The sequence below is a fragment of the Propithecus coquereli genome, unplaced genomic scaffold (assembly GCF_000956105.1).
Source record: "Propithecus coquereli isolate 6110/MARCELLA unplaced genomic scaffold, Pcoq_1.0 Scaffold299, whole genome shotgun sequence".
NCBI classification, from domain to species: Eukaryota; Metazoa; Chordata; class Mammalia; order Primates; family Indriidae; genus Propithecus; species Propithecus coquereli.
Window position 1 is genome coordinate 4,294,010 of NW_012148607.1, and position 19,168 is coordinate 4,313,177.

Here is a 19,168-nt window from a genome sequence, read left to right on the forward strand (position 1 = left end):
ACCCACATGATAGCATCCGATGAACAGATGACATTTTGTAAAAAGCGCTCTCCTCCAACTGATATCTTGATTACATAAAATCTCAACCAATATTCCAGCAGATATTTCTAGGGAATTTGACAAGCTGATTATACGTTGTATGGAAATGCAAAGGGACAAGAATAGGCAAGACTCTCCTAAGAGGACATTCTATCCCACCAGATATCGAAACTGCATACAAAAATTAGAGTAATTCACATAGCCCAGTACTCCTGCAAGCATAGAGACAAAGACGAATGACATGGCATAGAGTCCAGAAACAGTGTCACACGTGTGTGGACACTTTCTTTAAGACCAAAGTAGCATAGCAGAACAGTGGGGACGGGACTGTCTCTTCAATAAATTGGTGCTGGGTCAATTGGATCCTCGTTGGGAAAATAAATTAGACTTCATTCCTACTTCCCACTACACTCAGAAATCCATTTCAGGTGAAACACAGATGTAAATCTGAAAGGGTAAAAACAAGAAATCTAGAACTGTACTGCCCACGTATGGCTAACGAGCACTTGAGATGTGCCATGAAGTGTCACCTTTACCAAGATTAGAAATACTATGAAAAAACAATGTCTCAATACTTCCTGTATGGAACCTTTGAAATGATAATAATTGGGATATAGTGAGTTCAAGAAAACATCCCTAAAATTAGTTTTCCCTGATTCATTGTTCCCTTTTAATGTGCATCCGCTTTAAAGTGGGAGAGGTTTCTGAGTCCTTCCAAAATCTTTTTTAGGAAATAATTGACCAAAGTGAGGTCCATCATATGTCCCTGAGCTCCTGGGTCTGCCACTTGCTGTCCAGCCCTTTCCTGGGGGTCTCCAGGGCCGGTTCTAGTAATGAGGCTGGGACCCGAGAAGGCCAGGCAGGTGAGTTGAGCACCGGAAAGAGGAGGGGAACGACAGACATACAGTCTCCAGAGGTGGGAGCAGGGCTGGATGGATCCAGGTGGGGGACGCCTGGGGCGCGCCAGGTGGGGGCGCCCAGGTGATGTAACTTAGCAGAATCCCGCGGCAGGAGGTGTTGCCCTGATACCGCGTGGGACGCGGTTGCCTGGAGTCCGCGTGGCTGGCACCAGGCCAGCCAACAGAGGGCGCGGGAGACGCTGGCAGGACCTGCGCGCCAAGGCCATGGCCGGACGCCAAAGGGAGAAGGGGGTCACGGATGAAGTCCATCAGAACGAGATTTTGCGGGAACTGTACCTCAAAGAGCTGCGCACCCAGAAACTCTACACGCAGTATCACGTGAATCCCCTGCGCAAGGGTGAGGGGTGGCGGGGTGGGGGAAGGGCGAGGGGTGCTGGCGCGGGGTGGGGGGGCTCAGGAGGAGCCTTGAGAGGGCTGCCAGCTGGCGGTGCGGGTCCCAGGGAGGGAGAAGAGCTTCTCTCACTCTGCCCTTCCTAGACCTCAGACCCAGGACTTGGAAGGGCCTCGCACCGCTTCACATCAGATATATTAGATGTATTACAATGGAGCCATATGGCGATTATGTATTTTCATTGCAGGATAAAAACGGCTTTTTATAATATTGCTTTTGAAATAATTATATTTTTCAGGGTTTTTATGTTTTGGTTTTGTTTTTATGTTGTTTGCTTTTTAATGAGGTGAAGGTTTTTTTCATACTTTGCTCCACTCCAGCCGTATTCCTTTAGTAAGCATCTTGGTCGCGAGTCTCCACAGCCACGGCTAAGGATCCCACACACACTCCTTAATCCACTGCCATTTCTAAAGAAATGGATTTCCCAAATACATCATGCCATTTCTGTAGCTTTACCTACATAAGCATTGTTCCTTCTTCCTGAATTTAGTCCCCAACTTGTGTGCCTAATTAACTGTACACTACAGTTCACTGCAGTCTGGCTATATAGAGAATTTATACTGTCTTTAATTATAACTAACGTGGTTTAATCTGGAACTCTTAACCACTAATTTCAGGAAAAAAAATTAATGTCCAATTCTTCTCAATCCTGTTCCATGGCAACAACATAAATAATCCCTTCAGGCAACATTGAGGCTTTCTGGGAAAAGTGCTGCCTCTCAGCTCCAGTCCCTTGGGGACATGACCCATTTGGGTAAAGTGAGAAAATATTACAACTTGTATTGATGTTGACTTTTATCTATACAGATAGAAACTATGCTTTGCTAACATACTGACAATAGTACACAGAGACTATCTAAACATACATCTACCAGGGGTGCACGCTCCCAAGCTGCTTTACTGCTAGGAGTTTGACATAATCAGTTTGCAGTCCACTGGTCTCCACTCACCCCTGCTCATTTCCTGCCAATCCCCACCTAGCTCACTCCACCTGACCACTCAGGCCTTCCTGATGTCGCTCAAACCCTCCAAGCTCACGCTCGTGTTCTCCCCACACGTCCTCACACCGCCCACTCCCCCATGGCAGTCAGGGCTCTGCTCAAATGTGTCTCCCTGGACATGGATCGCCCACACCCCCACCATCGACGCTCTCTCCTCTCATCCTGCTCCGCTGCCTCCTTCACACCTACGTCGCCTGATGCCACGTTCGTTTCTCATCGGTCACCACAAATAGAATGAAAACTCGGGGAGTGTGGGAACCTTCTCCGTCGTGTTTACAGCCACGTACCGGTACAGCAGTAACTTTGAGCTGAAAGCGGAATGTGGATTCCGCTCCTCTCTTATCACAGACCCTCCTGGGTAGAGATCAGTATCTGGCTACCCTCCCTTGGCTGCCTGGCACGTTTGCCTCCCCTGTAGACCAGCACCGTCCAAGACAGCATTTGTCCATGACAAAAATGTTCTGTATCTGTGCTGGACTCAAAACCGTGGCCAGTAGCCACATGTGGCTGTTGCACACTTGAAATGTGCGGACTGGTGTGTCTAAGGAACTGAATTTTTCCTTGCATTTGACTTCAGTTAATCAAACTCAAGTAGCCACATGTGATTGGTGCCCACCATACTGGACGGTGCCACCGTGGATTGTGAGTTTCTTGAGGCCTTTATTCAACTTTATCCCCTAGCACCAAGCACAATACCTGGCATGTGCCAGATACTTAATAGGCGCCAAATGGGTGTCTTACCTAAGGTGGGTCTTAGAGAGGGCAGGGAATTTGTGTTTTAACGCAAACCTGTGATGCTGTTTTTCTCCAGTTCACACGATAACCAGAAAGCCGATGTCTTGGCATGATAACCTGGAGGAACCTGCAGATGGTAAGTCCTGGGCTTTGAGATGCCATCGAGTTAGAGCACAGAGAGGCTGACTGGCTGCAGAGAACTCAGTTTACTGTTCCCTTGGGTCAAGCTTCAGACTCCTCTGCTTTGATCCTGAAAATTTGATTCATACTATTCAAACTCACAAGAGACTGACATATTCAATTACAACTGTCAAGCCAACAAAAATGTTCCTAACGGCCTTAACACTGCACTCGTTGGTTCATCACACAAGCACACGTCCTGGAGTCACACTCACTGATGTAACATCCTGGGACTGCCACTTATTCACTGCTCTACTTCTGACATGTTGTTAACGTTTATGAGCATATTTCTTAGGGTTTTTGAAAGGATGAAACAGAAAAATGCAAGTGCTTAGAACAGTATCTGGTACTTAGTGCTCAGGAAACGTTAGTTATTAGTATGAGTCTTTTCATTGTTAGGTAGTCACTCTGCTGTGGCTGGGCTGGGGATCTCATAGCATCATGATGGAGAAGACAAGTAAGGAGACGTGGAAACCAATAGACAAGTGCAGAGGACCCATGATTGGTGTGGCAACAGCATGGGACACAGGAGCCCCAGTGAGGCTGTGGACTTCTCGAAGTCTTCTTGGAGGAGGGACCATAGGGTGAGGCGGAGGAGACTGAGGAAGGACATTCTGAGTTGTATGCAAAGGCACAGAAATGAGAAACACTCCCACGGGTGGTTTTGCATGGCCACAAAATACAGGGGGAGAGGGGGCCACGTGTGGGAAGGAAGAAAGAGGCCTATGTGGAAAGTCCATCCCTCCCGTCAGCCCTGCTTCTTCCCCTCTGCCTTCCTGGTGCGGAATGTGGTGCAGGAAGGGTGTCGGAGGACAGCCTGGGAGGGGGGCAGTAGAGGATCTCAGGGCACTGTGACAGAGATTGACTAGTAGATAGACTGATGCGGAGGGCAGGGTCACAGAGAGCAGGGCGCCATCTGTAGTCACTCTCCCAGCCAGCATAAAGGACGCAAGCTGGGGACTTGGAGCAGGAAGGAACATAACAGGTGATGAGGATCTGGCAAGCCAGGCAGGAGGACTTGCTGTCTGCCTTATGTTAGGCATATGCCCCGCCCGGTTCCGGTCACCTGGATCATCTTTCTTCTTTTCATTCTCAGTCATCCTGCTGAGGTAGGCATTTTCCTCCCATTTTGCAGACGAGAACAGTGAGGCCAAAGGAAGTGAGGCCACCGGACAGGCTAGAGGTGGCGCCGACTCCAAAGCCCAGGGTCATTCCAGGATGCACCTGCCTCTCTTGGGCAGAGGAGCTGTGCAGCTGAACATACGTCTGATGTCGGCAGCCACACTCATTTCAGTCCAGGAGGATGGGACCTCACTCCTTACCACCTTCCTCCTCACTCTCTCTGTTGGGCCAGTAGCCAAACTTGCTCCTGCCCCAGGGCCTTTGCTTTCACTGCTTGTGGTGTGCTTGTCCTCTGCCTCTACCCAAGGCTGGCCATGCAGTAGCTGCCCTTCCTTCTCAGGCCCTTTCCCACCTTTTCCTTCATAGCATTTGTATGGGCCTGCCACTATAGAGTCTATTTGTATGCTTGTATGTTGTGTCCTCTGCCCCCATCCAGACTGTGAGTTCTAGGAGAGCAGGGATGATGTCTGCCTCACTCAGTGCTCTCCCCACCCCCAGGGCCCAGAACAGTGCCTGGCACAGCGTCAGTGACCCCCCCATAGTGGTTGAAAGCAGAGCAGAAGGACCAGATGTCCCTGTCTCTAGGTCTAGGCAAGTCTCTGAGGCCAGATACTCTGCTCTGAGGAACGATGTGTCCAGAGTAAAGGGCACAGGAACCTCCACTGCTCCCAGATTCCGACTCCTTCATAACTCTGAACTTGTCTCCCAGCCAGGTTTCTGAATCTCATTCACCATGCTATCCAGGGACCAAAGATGAAGTACCCAGAGACACAGACTGAAAACCAGGAGATTGGATGGGACCCTGAGCCCTTGGTAAGCATGGCTGCTGTCCTTACTAAACAGCATGAGCACAAGGGCAGCACAGGTGGAGGCCAAGAGAACACAGCAGGGAGCTACAGGTGGCTCGGTGTGAGTTCTGCCAGCCACTTACTAGCTATGGGCTCCTGGAAGTACTAAGTTCTTTAGCGCCTCAGCTTCCCATTTGCCAACGGAGACCTTTCCGTACCTGTCTCATAAGGCTGTGATGAGGATGAATGGAGGGCGTATTTGTGCTATTCTAAGAATAGTGCCTGGCACAGAGGAACACTGTATACGTGTTGAATAACCATCGCTGATTACAGATGCCCGAGTCTGCTCCACCAGAGACCCCCACGGTGGGCTTGGCTTGTCACTTAACTTCTGTGAGTTCTGGTCCCTTGTCTGTACAATGGGAATGGTAGAAAAAGCACTCTCCTCATTTCATTGAAGGACTCCACTGGCTGCTACGGAGCCCGGGAAACATAGTTTCCTACACATTATCACTCTAAGTAATACAGAGCTTCTGTTATATGGAAAAAGCAGGATTTGTAGCAGACTGTAACCTAGCTAAGCCTTCATTCATCTGTCTTAAGGTGAGGATAATCATATTATCTAAACACAATGGTTTGTTGTGAAGATTAAATGAGACAGTGTAGAGAAACTACCCAAAAATGTGGGCTAGTGTGATGCTGATGTTAAGAATAGGAAGGAGGACACTGAGCCCCACCTAGAACCAACCAGGGGCCTCTCGTGGCTCCTTCTCTGGGCTCCGTTGCCTCCATCCACTGAGGAACTTTCCAGGGTGCTCCCTTCCCAAGGACCCTGCACACCGTGTCGCTCTCTGATTCCTACTGCAGGAACCAGGCCCTCTCATCTATTTACGCAACTCCAGTGTAGGGCACATGGCTCTCCTGCAGGGCTGCTTCACACAGATGTGGACAAATGGCTGAATGCGTCCAGGTTTTACCAGTGAGGAGGAGAGTAAATCAGCTGTACATTTGCAACAGCTCCTCTTCAGACACGGGGCATGGCATGGAGAGAGGAGAGCGGGGGAGATAGAAGATTGCAGCCAGAGCCTCTATTACTTACATAAGGAAGGACGGAGTCCAGAGGGCAGGGATGTGGTTAGAGAGCTGGAGAGGAGGTCACCACTCAAAAGAAGGAGGGAGGCCTAACTAATTGTGAATGAGGTAAGAGTATTAAAGAAGAAAATGAAGGACAGTTATTAAATATGCAAATGAGCAATGAAAGGATTACTCAGTGATTGATCAAAAGGAGAAGGAATACTTTCTCACATGAAGAAGCTATTATTTCAGTGGGGTTTGTGGTGAGGGATTAGGTTCAACTCTGAGCACAGCTGGGCAAGTGGGAATGTCCAGCCAGGAGCAAGTGGGGTCAGTGATGGAAAATGACTATGAGGAAACATCAGGGCAGAGGTGGCTTCTGTCTAAACCCCACCTGACAGGATTCTTGCTGAAGGCGGGCCAGGGTGATCAGACATCACCTGCGGGATGCTGGCGGATGAGGGACCCGACTAAGGTGGTCAGATATTGAGGGTGGAGGATTCTGATGAAACTGAGCAGGATTTTTGCTAAAGTTGGACAATGCAGATGTGAACGTGGAAGTCCAAATGTCAGGCCTAGTTGAAAAGGCTTCAGGGAGCCTGAGTAGAGTTTGGTCAAGGAGAGAACCTTCATCAGGGGAGAAGGAGGGTCATGAAGGAAGGGAGGTTGGGGTGAACAAAGAAATCACCCAAGCTAGGTAATTAAGGATCTTAGTAAAATACCACAAAGCACAACTAAAGGAAGTCACCGTTTTTCATTTTCTTAACCAGTGAAGACCTGACTCACGTGAGTGCAAGTGTGGGTGTGGAAATGCTGCATCTTTGACCCCGAAGGACGTCTCATGGCAAGCTCACCATGACAGGAAGGGCAACTGTGGCTGGCCCAGCCAGGCCTGCCCTGCTCAGACCCTCTTAGGCTTTGCAGATAACAGACTGCATGTGCCCCCAGCTCAGTTATCACTATAGAGTTGCAAAGGGTCTGCAAATATTCCATGCTTGTTTGTCACTATAAACCTGGGGCCAATGCCACCAGATGGTGCTGCTGGCATAGTAAGAAAGCATAGCCCCAAAGCCACAGATCCAGGTGTTGTGCAGCCTTAAGTGGTAACGAAGCTGGAATTTCTGGGTGATGTGGTTGGGGGCAGAAGAGTCTTGATCAGTCCAACTTGGGGCTCGCAGCCACCTGGCAGGACCTCACCCTGGACAGGTAGAATACTTGCAACCTCAACACTGGGACGGGGAAGCCACAGTCAGCGAGTACCTCTCAGCCTCATGCCTCCTGGTGACATTTGCAGTTAATTGCACAGCATAGCTTCTATAAGACGTGTCAGTGCTCACTTTTACTCAGTTCTCTGTGCGACTCTTTCAACACATTCATTCCTTCCTTTAACAAATGTGTGTTGAATGCCTAGTGTGCACAGGACACTGTTCTAGGTGCTGGGGATTTACTAAGACAGATACAGCCCCTCCCCTCACAGAGCTCACATTCTAGTTAGCAAAAGAACCCACAGTGCGGCCTCGAGTGGAGGCGGTGGGATAGGGAGTGCAGCAAAGTGGCATAGGCTATTCTCCTTCAAACTCACAACCCTTTTCATGTGAACGTTGTCAGCTCCACTGCCCAATGCAGCCACACGTCAGCAGAGTGGGGACCTATTTAAACCCAGGTCCACCTACTCCAACCCCAGGTCTGCCCCCTTCCCCACAGGCTTTTTTTTCATCCTGCATCCTCCTCTCTAGGTCAACCCAGAACGCCATGACCACAGGCTGAACCACTTCAGGGTCTACAAGGACATCACTCTGTATAAGGCTAAAATGTGGAGCCTGGGAGAAGATGATCGCCACAAATAGCATCCCAGTGGTGCCGTCAGTCCCTGTATTTGATGCCTAAAGTGTGTACTGCACAGAAAAATAAACATTACTTTCTAACTTTTCCTATCCTGAGTCTCACTTTTCTCAATTTCTGCCCAAGTCTGCTGGTTGAAATCCTTGTCTTGTAAGCCAGTGTGAGGATTCCAAGGAATGGTGGCAGGCTGTGTACATGTAATCGCCTCCTTGGTCTTCCCAGGCACTAATAAAGGATGATAAATTGATTAAAAATGGTATGAACCCACAACAGAGAGAATGGGAGAGAAATATTTGTAATCAAGAAAACTGAAGACATATTTAGAAGTTAGAAAACTAATATAGGAGGGTGGCAGAAACCATAAAATGCAAGCTTATGGGATAGCTGGGAAGAAAGCGAAAAACAGCACATACAGGGGTTAAAACAGGCTGTCACCCAGGTGCCTGGTTTTGGCCATCCCAACTACAGCCTTCCCTTTTGCCTTTTTGTAGACAAAATAATTGAAAATGTTCTAGGAGTATGAACTCAAAAAAAGTGACAATCACAGGCCAATTGGTTATTTGAGCCAGTAGTTAGACCCAGTAACAAGGGGACACCTCCCTTATATGAGGGCCATATCAGCTACAGCCATTTTTTTATGTAAGAATGTCAAAGAATTTGTCCTGGGGTCCCTGCTGACCATTTGTGCCCCCATTCTGTGGAATCTCTTGTTAACTCTCACCACACTCAACAGTCTAATGTCAGCTGCCTCACCTCTTATGAGGTGCTCTTGCTTTCCGCCCTGGACATCACTTTGAAGCACAGTAACACCCTGCCACTGTCCTCCCTGTCCCAGGCGAACAACGAGAGGAAGACCACGACTGCAGTCTACTAACTAATACCTTACTTTCCCCTAGGGAAGATTTTACAAGAAACTCCTCTCAGGAATGCTGAATTAATTTGGTTCCCAGATGGCTCTTACTTAAGGGATGACCAGGGGCATTACTGGGCAGGATACACCATCATTTCTGTGGTGGATATAATAGAAAGTGCCCAGCTCCAGGGTGTAAAATCAGACCAGGTGGCTGAATTAACAGCATTAACTAGAGCTTGCCAGTTGGCTGAAGGAAAGATAGCAAATATATACACTGATAGCTGATGTACTTTTGGAGTAGCCCATGATTTCAGCATGCTATGGAAACACAGCATGGGCAATCTATGCGACATGGCCACACTTACCTGCGCAACCTATACGACATGGGCACCAAGTCTCAGAGCTGTCAGAAACAATCCACATGTCAAGGCAGGTCACAATCATAAAAGTTCCTGGGCATTCAAAGGATAACACGGGAGAAGCAAAAGGAAATAATCTAGCTGGTGCTGCAGCAAAGAATGCTGCCCTAAGAAAGATGGCCTGGCCTATGGGAGAATGCACCCTCCATTTTGCCAATATCCTCACTAACATTCTTTCACAATATCAACAGACATCAACCCCTGGAGAGAAACAAATCTGGCAGCAAGAAGGAGGTGTAGAGAATTGTGACTAGGCCCTGACAGAAAATCCATAGTTCCTATAGGGGCACGATAACCTCTTCTTCAATTTATTCATGAAATGACTCATTGGGCCCCCCAAAAAAATGATGTCATGTGGAAAACAGTATTTCTGGAAACCATCCGTCACAATAACATAAAAGGTCTTTCTGGGTCTTTCCACGCTTTGGTCCTACTCCTGCCGTGCTGAGCCTGAGGGGAAGCCGGAAGGGACCCTCTGAACAGGCAGGCCCGTGCTGGCTGGGGTGCCCGTTGGCGTCGGTCCGGTCCTAGGGCTGCTGCCGCCCCCGCTGCGGAGCTGGGGTGGGACCGGACGTTGGCGGGTAAGGCGGGGGCGGGGGGAGGAGCGAATGTGGTGGGGGCAGGGTCGGCGTTTCCGGGCGCGTGGGGTGTGCTGGTTCTGCGGGGTCGGCTCTGCACCCCTTAAACTCAGCGGGAGGGTACCCCGAGACCTGTCGCTGCGCAGGGTCTGACTGGAAAGAGCGTCTTTCTAAGGCCTGAGGTCGAAGGCCCCACGCATACCTGGCAGGGGCCGGCCTGCGGGCTGTTGGGGGCCATTTCCGGCAGGTTGTGTTTGGCCCTTTCAGACAGGCGGACACAACAGCGAAGGCGTCTTGAGCGTGGAGTGAGTGCTGGGCACTGTGGGACTGCTTTACAGGGACGTAGTTTGGGTGGCGCTTGCCCGAGGCAACGTGCGAACTCGTGACTGGTGGAGCCGGTTTGGACCGGGCCTTCTCCGTGGGCGTTCACCTCTACGCTCAGGTGGCTGTCGCACGGTCGTGGTCTCCTCAGTGACTTCGGTAAGTGACTTCGTAAACCGCGACACATCCCTCCCCTCGGTGGTATACAGATACTGTCTTGTGAATGAACTGCGCAGGAGGGAGGGAAGAAGACTGATGGGACAGCTTTCTGGAGAAAATAAAAACCCCAACGCCCTGAACTCTCATTTTAAGTAACAGTAAAAAATATACTTGAGGTGGTGTCCTGTGGGTAACCGGCCCAGGGGTCCGACCCACGGAGGTGGAATCCCTGTTCCGCCGCGGTGTTTGTCCGGGTATGGTACTTAGCCGTTTAAGCCTCAGTTTCCTCATTTGTAAAATGGAGTTTAGAACACCAATTCAGAGTGGGCGTTAATACAAAGCCCGCTCTTAGTACAAAGCCTGCCGCCTGAAGTATTTCTTTTCTTTTTTTTTTTTTTTGAGACAGAGTCTCACTGTGTTGCCCGGGCTAGAGTGCCGTGGCGTCAGCCTAGCTCACAGCAACCTCAAACTCCTGGGCTCAAGCGATCCTCCTGCCTCAGCCTCCTGAGTAGCTGGGACTACAGGCACCCGCCACCGTGCCTGGCTAATTTTTTCTGTTTTTAGTTGTTTGGCTTATTTCTTTCTATTTATAGTAGAGACAGGATCTCGCTCTTGCTCAGGCTGGTCTCGAACTCCTGAGCCCAAGCAATCCTCCCGCCTGGCCTCCCAGAGTGCTAGGATTACAGGCGTGAGCCACCATGCCCGGCCATGAAGTATTTCTTATGTAAGTGTTAACAGAAACAGCTTTATTATTTTTTTTTTCACACTAAGCAGATAGTCCTGACCAAACCGTGTACATTTTTGGCTTCCCTCCAGTGTCCACTTGTCCCTGTGTCCACTTTTTGTGGCAGTTTTGCAAGCCCATGCCATTAGCATTCCCTCTGTTGCAGTCCAGTGGTCGCCAGGATCTTACCAGATTCCCGCGTTGTTGGATATTTAGGCTGTTTTTCACTTTAGATATTGTAGTATGCTGTAGTAAACAGATATTTTTTGGTTTTGAGATATAATCAACATACTATAAAATTCAACCTTTAAAAAGTTAAAAAACAAAAACAAAAAACCCCAAAAGGTATACTCTTGATGTACTGTACGTGTCCAAACACAACCCTGGCTAGCCCTTACATGGCTCCAAAGGTCATTTTCCTTTGCCTACAGGATCATTTGAAGTGTGGCAATTTGATTTCATCTAGATGTTGCCATCTCAAAATTATAAATATGTGTTGGTGTGGGTTTGTGTGTTTTCTCATTGAGGGTAGAAGCATATCCTTGTCAGAGGGCTACTGCCTTCACAGTAGGCAAATTATTGTTAGAAAGAATCATTCTAACTTGGGGAATCCCTTCTGAACTACACAGGCATCATGAGACTAATTTTAGTGGACAACTGATTCAATCCATTTGTGAAATCTGGCCCATAATACAATATTGCCATTGTGCTTATCATCCCCAATCCTCTGGGTTGGTAGAATGGACAAATGGCACAACAAATACTCAATTAGCTAAGTGAATAGAAGCTTTTAACCTCCCTTGGCCAAAAGCCCTCCCACTGGTCTTGCTTAACCTTAGATCCATTCCTTTTGGAAAGCAGTTTATTACCTTATGAAATAATAACAGGAAGACCTAGCAGGGCTGGATGAAGGCTTATATGAGCCCACCTTAGTCAAGGGGGAAATACTGCATTAATGTCAAGGACTACTTAGCACTTTAACACATAACACAAAACTGGTAACAGAATCTTTCCACAGTGAGCTCCTGGGGACCAAAGACTCCAAGGATCTCTTTGAATTTGACTTATGGATGTTATACTTGTGGAGACCAATTGGCCAGAAAAAAATTAAATTTATTAGATTCTGATTTGATGTCAGTCCTACAAATCCTCAAAGAAGATTTACCATAAGATTAAAATGACCATTGATAAGGCGAGTGAACACATTGTAAGTCTGACTGAAGAATACAATTATGCATGCTGAGGAGTTTTTGGTTAGTTACGTTGTTTACTGCCTGCTGAATCTTCCTATAATTTTCTTTGATGGCTGATCTTCACTATTTTTATGACACATTGCTGTATTATCATTTTATATCTCTCGTAAATGCTATGCCAGATATAGGAAAAAGAAAAAGACAAAATCATTGACCTGGATCGTGATAGCTCATAGAATAGATCTGATCCAGGATGTTTTTTTTAGACTGAACCCTGTCTAGCCTCTTAAACAATTGGCTATTAAATCAGGTCAAATCATGTCCTTCCCCTTAGATCTGATATCACAAATATTGAAGTTACTGTCACCAATGCCAGACGACCAAATAGAAAAACTGGGAATGAGGCTTCCTTGTGTCCTGGGACCTCCTGTTGGTTGTTGGTCTACAGATGCATTCCATGGAATAATCTTTGGCCAAAGGGGAAACTGAGGACTGAACTCTGACCTTTTTTCTCTTGTCCAAATTGCTTTCTATGAGGTCTGCTGAATCGTGCCTTAAAAACATTAAAACCTCCTTAAATGGGTTTTTATATTAACCAGGTATAATGTGGCTTACTTTCCAACTTGATTCCAGTGTAGCATCTCATGACAGATAGAAGACCCCCTATCTTAACTCAAGCATTCTTTCTACTGACTTTAAAGTCTTTAGACAAAGCTTAACTCTTTCAACCAATTGCCAAGTAAAGAATCCCTAAAACCCACCCAGGACTTGTAAGCCCTCTCTTCAAGATGTCCTACTTTTCTGGGCTGAACCAATGTATACCTTCCATTTATTGATCTATGATCTTACCTATAATTCCTGCCTCCATGAATGTATAAAACCAAACTGTAACCTGCCTTCCTAGGACACATTTTTTTGAGATCTCTTGAGACTATGCTCCCTGGCCCTGGTCACACATGTTTGGCTCAGAATAAACCTCTTTATTTTACAGAGTTTGTTTTTTTTCTGTTGATAGTTTCTTTTTGTATAAAATTCTTTCAATAAATGAAAGAAAAATTATCAAAGGAATATATGCCCTTGGTTAAGAACTGAGTACTGAAAGATTTAGCAGTTAGTTTGGATATGGAATAATATTTCTATTTATGGATGACAACTTAGATGTTGAGTCAAAATTGCCTTTCTTCTATGATAAATGAAGATATAAATTATACCTCCTTCCCTTCCTCTTCCCCATCCTTCCAAATTGTTATAGCACCATCAATCCCTGTAAAATTAGATGAATTGTTGTAAGATTTCCTTTGCAATAGAGCTTCTGGTTTTTCCTTGAATTAATGATTACCTCATATTTTTCTGCTTGCCAAATTTTCCTTTTACATCTTTTTTTCTTTCAGAATATTATGGGAGTACAAACATTTTGGTTACATGAATTACTTTTGTACAGTTTGAGTCAAAGTTATAAGTGTACCCATCACCAAGATAGTGTGTATTATATCCAGTAGGTGTGAATGAACCCAGCCCTCCTCCCCTCTTACACATGCTTGATTTCTGTTGGATTTTACTACCATATGTACATAGGAGTGTTGATCGATTAGTTCCAATTTAAAAGTGAGTACATGTGGTGTTTGTTTTTCCATTCTTGTGATACTTAGGAGGATGGTCTCCAGTTACATTCAGGTTGTTACAAAAGGTATTAGTTCACCATTTTTTTTTATGGCTGAGTAATACTCCATGATATACATATACCACATTTTATTAATCCATTCATGTATTGATGGGCACTTGGGTTGTTTCCACATATCTGTATTTGTGAATTGTGCTGCTATAAACATTCGGGTGCAAGTGTCTTTTTTTATAAGATGTCTTTTTTTCCTTTGGGTGGATACCCAGTAGTGGGATTGCTGGATCAAATGGTAGTTCTACTTTCAGTTCTTTGAGGTATCTCCATATTACTTTCCATAGAAGTTGTACTAATTTGCAGTCCCACCAGCAGTGTATGAGTGTTCCTATGTCTCCATATCCACACCAGCATTTGCTGTTTTGGGACTTTTTGATAAAAGCCATTCTCACTGGAATTAAGTGATATATCATTGTGGTTTTAATTTGCATTTCCCTGATGATTAGAGATATTGAGCATTTTTTCATATGTTTCTTGGCCATTAGTCTATTTTTTGCGAAAAGATCTTGTTTATGTCCTTTGCCTACTTTTTAATGGGGTTGTTTGATTTTTTCTTGCTAATTTTCCTGAGTTCTATGTAGATTCTAGTTATCAGCCCTTTATCCAGTGTATAGCATGCAAATATTTTCTCCCATTCTATAGGTTGTCTATTCTTTCTAGTGATAGTGTTTTGGTGGTGCAGAAGCTTTTTAATTTGATCAGGTCTCATTTATTTATTTTTGTTTATGCTGTGATTGCTTTTGGAGTCTTCTCCATAAATTCTTTGCCTAGGCTGATGTCTATAAGAGGTTTTCCAACATTTTCTTCTAGAATTTTTGTAGTTTCAATGCCTTAGGTTTAAGTCTGTTATCCATCGTGAGTTGATTTTTGTGAGAGATGAGAGGTGCAGATCCTGTTTCAGTCTTCTACATGTGGCTATCCAATTTTCCTAGCACCATTTATTGCATAGGGATTCTTTTCCCCAATGTATGTTTTTGTCCCCCTTTGTCAAAGATCAGATGGCTATATGAGGATGGTTTTATATTTGGGTTCTCAGTTCTGTTTCATTGGTTTATGTCTCTGTTCTTGTGCCAGTACCATGCTGTTTTTTAGTATAGCCTTGTAGTATAGCTTGAAGTCTGGTAAATTGATGCCTCCCAATTTGTTATTTTTGCTTAAGATTGCTTTTGCTATATGGAGTCTTCTCTGGTTCCATATGAAGCATAGAATTATTTTTTCTAGATCTGCAAAAAAAAACGATGTTGGTATTTTAATAGGGATTGCTTGGAATTCATAGATCACTTTAGGTAGTATAGAATTTTAAGAATGTTGATTCTGCCAATCCATAAACATGGTACAGTTTTCCATCTGTTTATGTTTTCTGCTATTTCCTTCCTTAGTGTTTCATATTTCTCACTGTAGAGGTCTTTCACCTCCTTAGTTAACTATATTCCTAGGTATTTTATTTTCTTTGTTGCTATTGTGAAAGGTATTGAGTCTTTGATTTGGTTCTCAGTTTGACTGTTGTTGATGGATAGGAATGCTACTGATTTGCATATATCGATTTTATAACCTGGGACTTTGCTTAACTTATTTATCAATTCCAGTAGTCTCTTTGCAGAATCTTTGGGGTTTTCTAGATATAAGATCATATCATCAACAAAGTGCAATAGTTTGACCGCTTCTGGCCCTCTTTGGATGCCCTTGATTTCCTTCTCTTGTCTGATTGCTCTGCCTAGGACTTCCAGCAGTATGTTGAATAGAAGTGGTAATGGAAGGCAACCTTGTCTGGTTCCAGTTCTAAGCGGAAATGCTTTCAGTTTTTCCCTATTCAGTATGATGTTGGCTGTGGGTTTCTCATATATGGCTTTTATCATTTTGAGATAAATCCTGTCTATGCCTACTTGTTAAGCATTCTTATCATAAAATGGTAGTCAATTTTGTCAAATGGTTTTTCTGTGTGTATTGAGAGGATCATCAGTCCTTATCTACTGAAGGTTTCCCCACTCAATGTCCAAGACTGAGCTGCCCAAGTCTCCTCTTACTTTCACAAACCTTCCATCTCTGGGACATTTTTCTCCTTAATCCCATTATTGGTGTTTCTGAAAGCACAGAACATACATCTAACACCGTCTTCTTTTGCTCATTCAGCCTGGGACAGCTTTTCCATCTCCCACTCCTCCACTATCATCTCGTGACACTTGGTCCCCATGATCAGGTTTTCAGCCTTGTCCTCTGTAACTTCAGATGCTCAAGAATGCTAGTGTACCTGTTCTTTCCTCTCTCCACGCCTCCTTCCACACAGCCTCCCATAATCTAAATTGCTTCCATTTATTGCATTTTCTAGAAACCAGGCATATTTCATGCAATCTCCACTATGGAGATATTATCCCCATTTTACAAATGATCTTGGGACTCTGAGAGGCTAAGTGACTCAGGAGTAGGTAAAGAGGTTACCAGGCTCAGGTGTGTTGATGCCCAAGTCTATACTCTTTATATTCTCTAAGGTTCTGTGTGTCTGCAGCTCCTGGAATGAATCTCGTGCCAACACAATCCTGCTCCACTGGCTGCTCCACTCAGACCTCACTGTGGTTCTCAGGCACTTGATACAATCACGGGTCAGCAGCCTGGTGCTCCTGGTACAAAAGAACATCAGAGCTGGAAGGGTCCTTTGGGGCCATTGAATCTAACAGCCTCATATTACAAATGGGGCTGTGAAGCTCAGAGAGGGATATAGAGTTACCCAAGATCAAGCTAGGTCTGCCCCGAGCCCTTCTGATTTCCCAATTCATTCCACCTGTACTAAACCTTTTTATTTGCTTAGTGTTTTATATTTTGCAAGATGTCTTCATATACAGCATCTCATATGCTCCTTGCCATAGCCCTGTGCCATAGGGCTCTATTTCTATTCTTTATTTAACATATGGGGAGACTGAGGCCAAGGGAGGTGAAGGGATTCTCCCAAGGTCACACAGCTGGGTGACAACCATGGAATACCCAGGAAGAGCTGAGTTAACAGTGTGGTCATGGGGTAGTAATTGTAAGGATTCAACAGAAAATTCCACTTATACCCGGTATAGGAAACAAGACCCATACAAGCCTCAGAGGGAGGAGCAATCCAGGAGCCAGGGGCCCATCTCTTGGGTCTCAGGGCTGTAAGGTCTGTCCCCTCTGTCCCCAGCATGTCTTTCATTGTCTCTGTAAGACCTCCACGTTTCCTTTCTTCTATAGTTGCATCTCCCTGTGATTTTGGGTTGCCACCACACTAGCTCTGACTTGACAATATCTCAATACCCACAGCCCACTGACATAGACTTTCAGTGTCATAATTTTAAGTTCCCAGCAGGGGCATCTGCTCACTCTAGATTGGGAAAATTGTGCAGCCCTGATAGAATTCGGCAGTGGCGAGGGGTTGGCTGGGTTCCCTGCTACAAATGTGGCAACCTAATGCCTTGTTTTCTGTGGTGAGGGTGGTTTCCAGAGAAGGCCCTGTGAGCAGTCAGGTTCCTATGCTGCATTACAGGCATGAATCTAGATCTTCTGACCTGTTGCCCAGTGCCACGGCTTCTCTACCTTCTTTGACCTTTCTGTCCAACTCAACAAAGGTTTGATCTAATCCGCAAGTTACTGTGCATGCTGTTGCGTGTGTGGTTCGGGTTCTGTCGATCCCATCTTCCCTTCCCCAGGGCCAAGGACAGAATAGGGAAGTCCTTGTTTCTCCTTAGTAGGCAGATCGCCATGCGGAGACTTGGCAAAGAAAACCACAACTCTGTGTCTGAGTTCATCCTCCTTGGTTTCTCCAGTGAGTCAGAGGTCAGAATGCCACCTTCTTCCTCCTCCTCCACTTCATCACCTTTCTGGGGAACGAACTAATCACCACCCTGATTTACCTGGACTCACACCTCCACGCACCCATGTACTTCTTTCTCAGTATCCTCTCGTTGGTGGACATGAGCTATGTTACTACCACTGTGCCTCAGATGTTGGTTAATATGGTGTATCCAAGGAGGACCATCTCCTGGGGAACTTGCGTTGCCCAGATGTTCATCTTTTTGATTCTGGGCATTGCTGAGTGTGTCCTCTATGCCATTATGGCCTATGACAGGTATGTGGCCATTTGCTTCCCCCTTCACTACACCCTACTCATGAGTCATCCCATTTGTATCAAGATGGTCATAGTGTGTTGGTCCATTAGCATAGCTGGGGCTCTGGTCTACACTGTCTTCACCATGCGTCTACCTTACTGTGGCCCCCACAAGATAAACCACTTCTTCTGTGAGGTCCCTGCTGTCCTGAAGTTGGCCTGTGCAGACACATCCTTCAATGACCAGCTGGACTTCATATTGGGTTTCATCCTGCTTTTGGTCCCACTCTCCCTCATCCTGGCCTCTTACCATCGCATCTTTGCCTCCATCTTCAGAATCCGCTCATCCCAGGGGAGGCTCAAGTCCTTTTCCACATGTGCTTCCCACATCACTGTGGTCACTGTGTTCTATGTGCCAGCCGTGATCATGTACATGAGGCCCAGGTCCTGGTATGACCCCGAGCAGGACAAGAAGCTGGCACTGTTCTACAACGTTGTCTCTGCCTTCCTCAATCCCATCATCTACAGCCTCAGGAACAAAGATGTAAAGGTGGCCTTTCTGAAAGTACTTGGAAACAGAGGGACAGCTCAGTGACCTGGGATGTTTCAGAGTTGTCCACAGTCGTGAGGAGAATGGATGGGGTTCATTTGGTACTGTAAAGGTACAACAGTTCTGACCCACCTGAGTCTTCCTGGGGCTGTTAGCAGCTAAGAAGGTGTGGTCACCCCAGCTGAAGGTTCCCCCTGACCCATTTGTTGGAAAATTATCGGCTGCCACCACCCAAAGACTCAGTTGAGTATTGAAGGCAAAGGATTTCTTTACAAAGACTGTGTCCTTGAGGTTCATGGCCATTGCTTTATTGTTTTTCTTGGGTTTTCTCCTTACCTCTGGAAGTTTATGTCAGTTCAACATGATCCCAGCCCAATGTTTAATGTGCACACTATATTATTTTCTATAATCTCTGTTGCTGTATTTCTATTTTTATCTCTATCAATCAATATATGCATATAGATATATGTAGATGTAGATGTGCATAATATACACACATATTTTTCTTTTGTGAAATATATATGTTTAACATGCACATTAT

General features: G+C 45.8%; 2 protein-coding genes across 2 annotated transcripts; both read left to right on the forward strand.

Annotated features, from left to right (window-relative positions):
- Positions 1-1,158: 1,158 nt before the first annotated feature.
- Positions 1,159-8,176, forward strand: FAM183A (family with sequence similarity 183, member A). Its single transcript, XM_012648939.1, has 4 exons — positions 1,159-1,296; positions 3,163-3,222; positions 5,098-5,201; positions 7,987-8,176. Exons 1-4 carry the CDS (start codon positions 1,164-1,166, stop codon positions 8,095-8,097), a joined length of 408 nt encoding a protein of 135 aa, XP_012504393.1. The 5' UTR covers positions 1,159-1,163; the 3' UTR covers positions 8,098-8,176.
- An 8,843-nt stretch (positions 8,177-17,019) lies between these two features.
- On the forward strand, positions 17,020-18,672 carry LOC105814047 (olfactory receptor 2A12-like). The gene is made up of 2 exons (XM_012648923.1): positions 17,020-17,024; positions 17,805-18,672. Exons 1-2 carry the CDS (start codon positions 17,020-17,022, stop codon positions 18,670-18,672), a joined length of 873 nt encoding a protein of 290 aa, XP_012504377.1.
- Positions 18,673-19,168: the final 496 nt, after the last annotated feature.

Excerpts from the sequence above, each read along its gene's own strand:
- FAM183A (XM_012648939.1), top strand. The coding sequence starts at position 1,164 with ATGGCCGGACGCCAAAGGGAGAAGGGGGTCACGGATGAAGTCCATCAG. Across the intron at positions 1,297-3,162 it reads CGTGAATCCCCTGCGCAAGG|TTCACACGATAACCAGAAAG; the intron begins GTGAGGGGTGGC and ends GTTTTTCTCCAG. Across the intron at positions 3,223-5,097 it reads CCTGGAGGAACCTGCAGATG|CCAGGTTTCTGAATCTCATT; the intron begins GTAAGTCCTGGG and ends CTTGTCTCCCAG.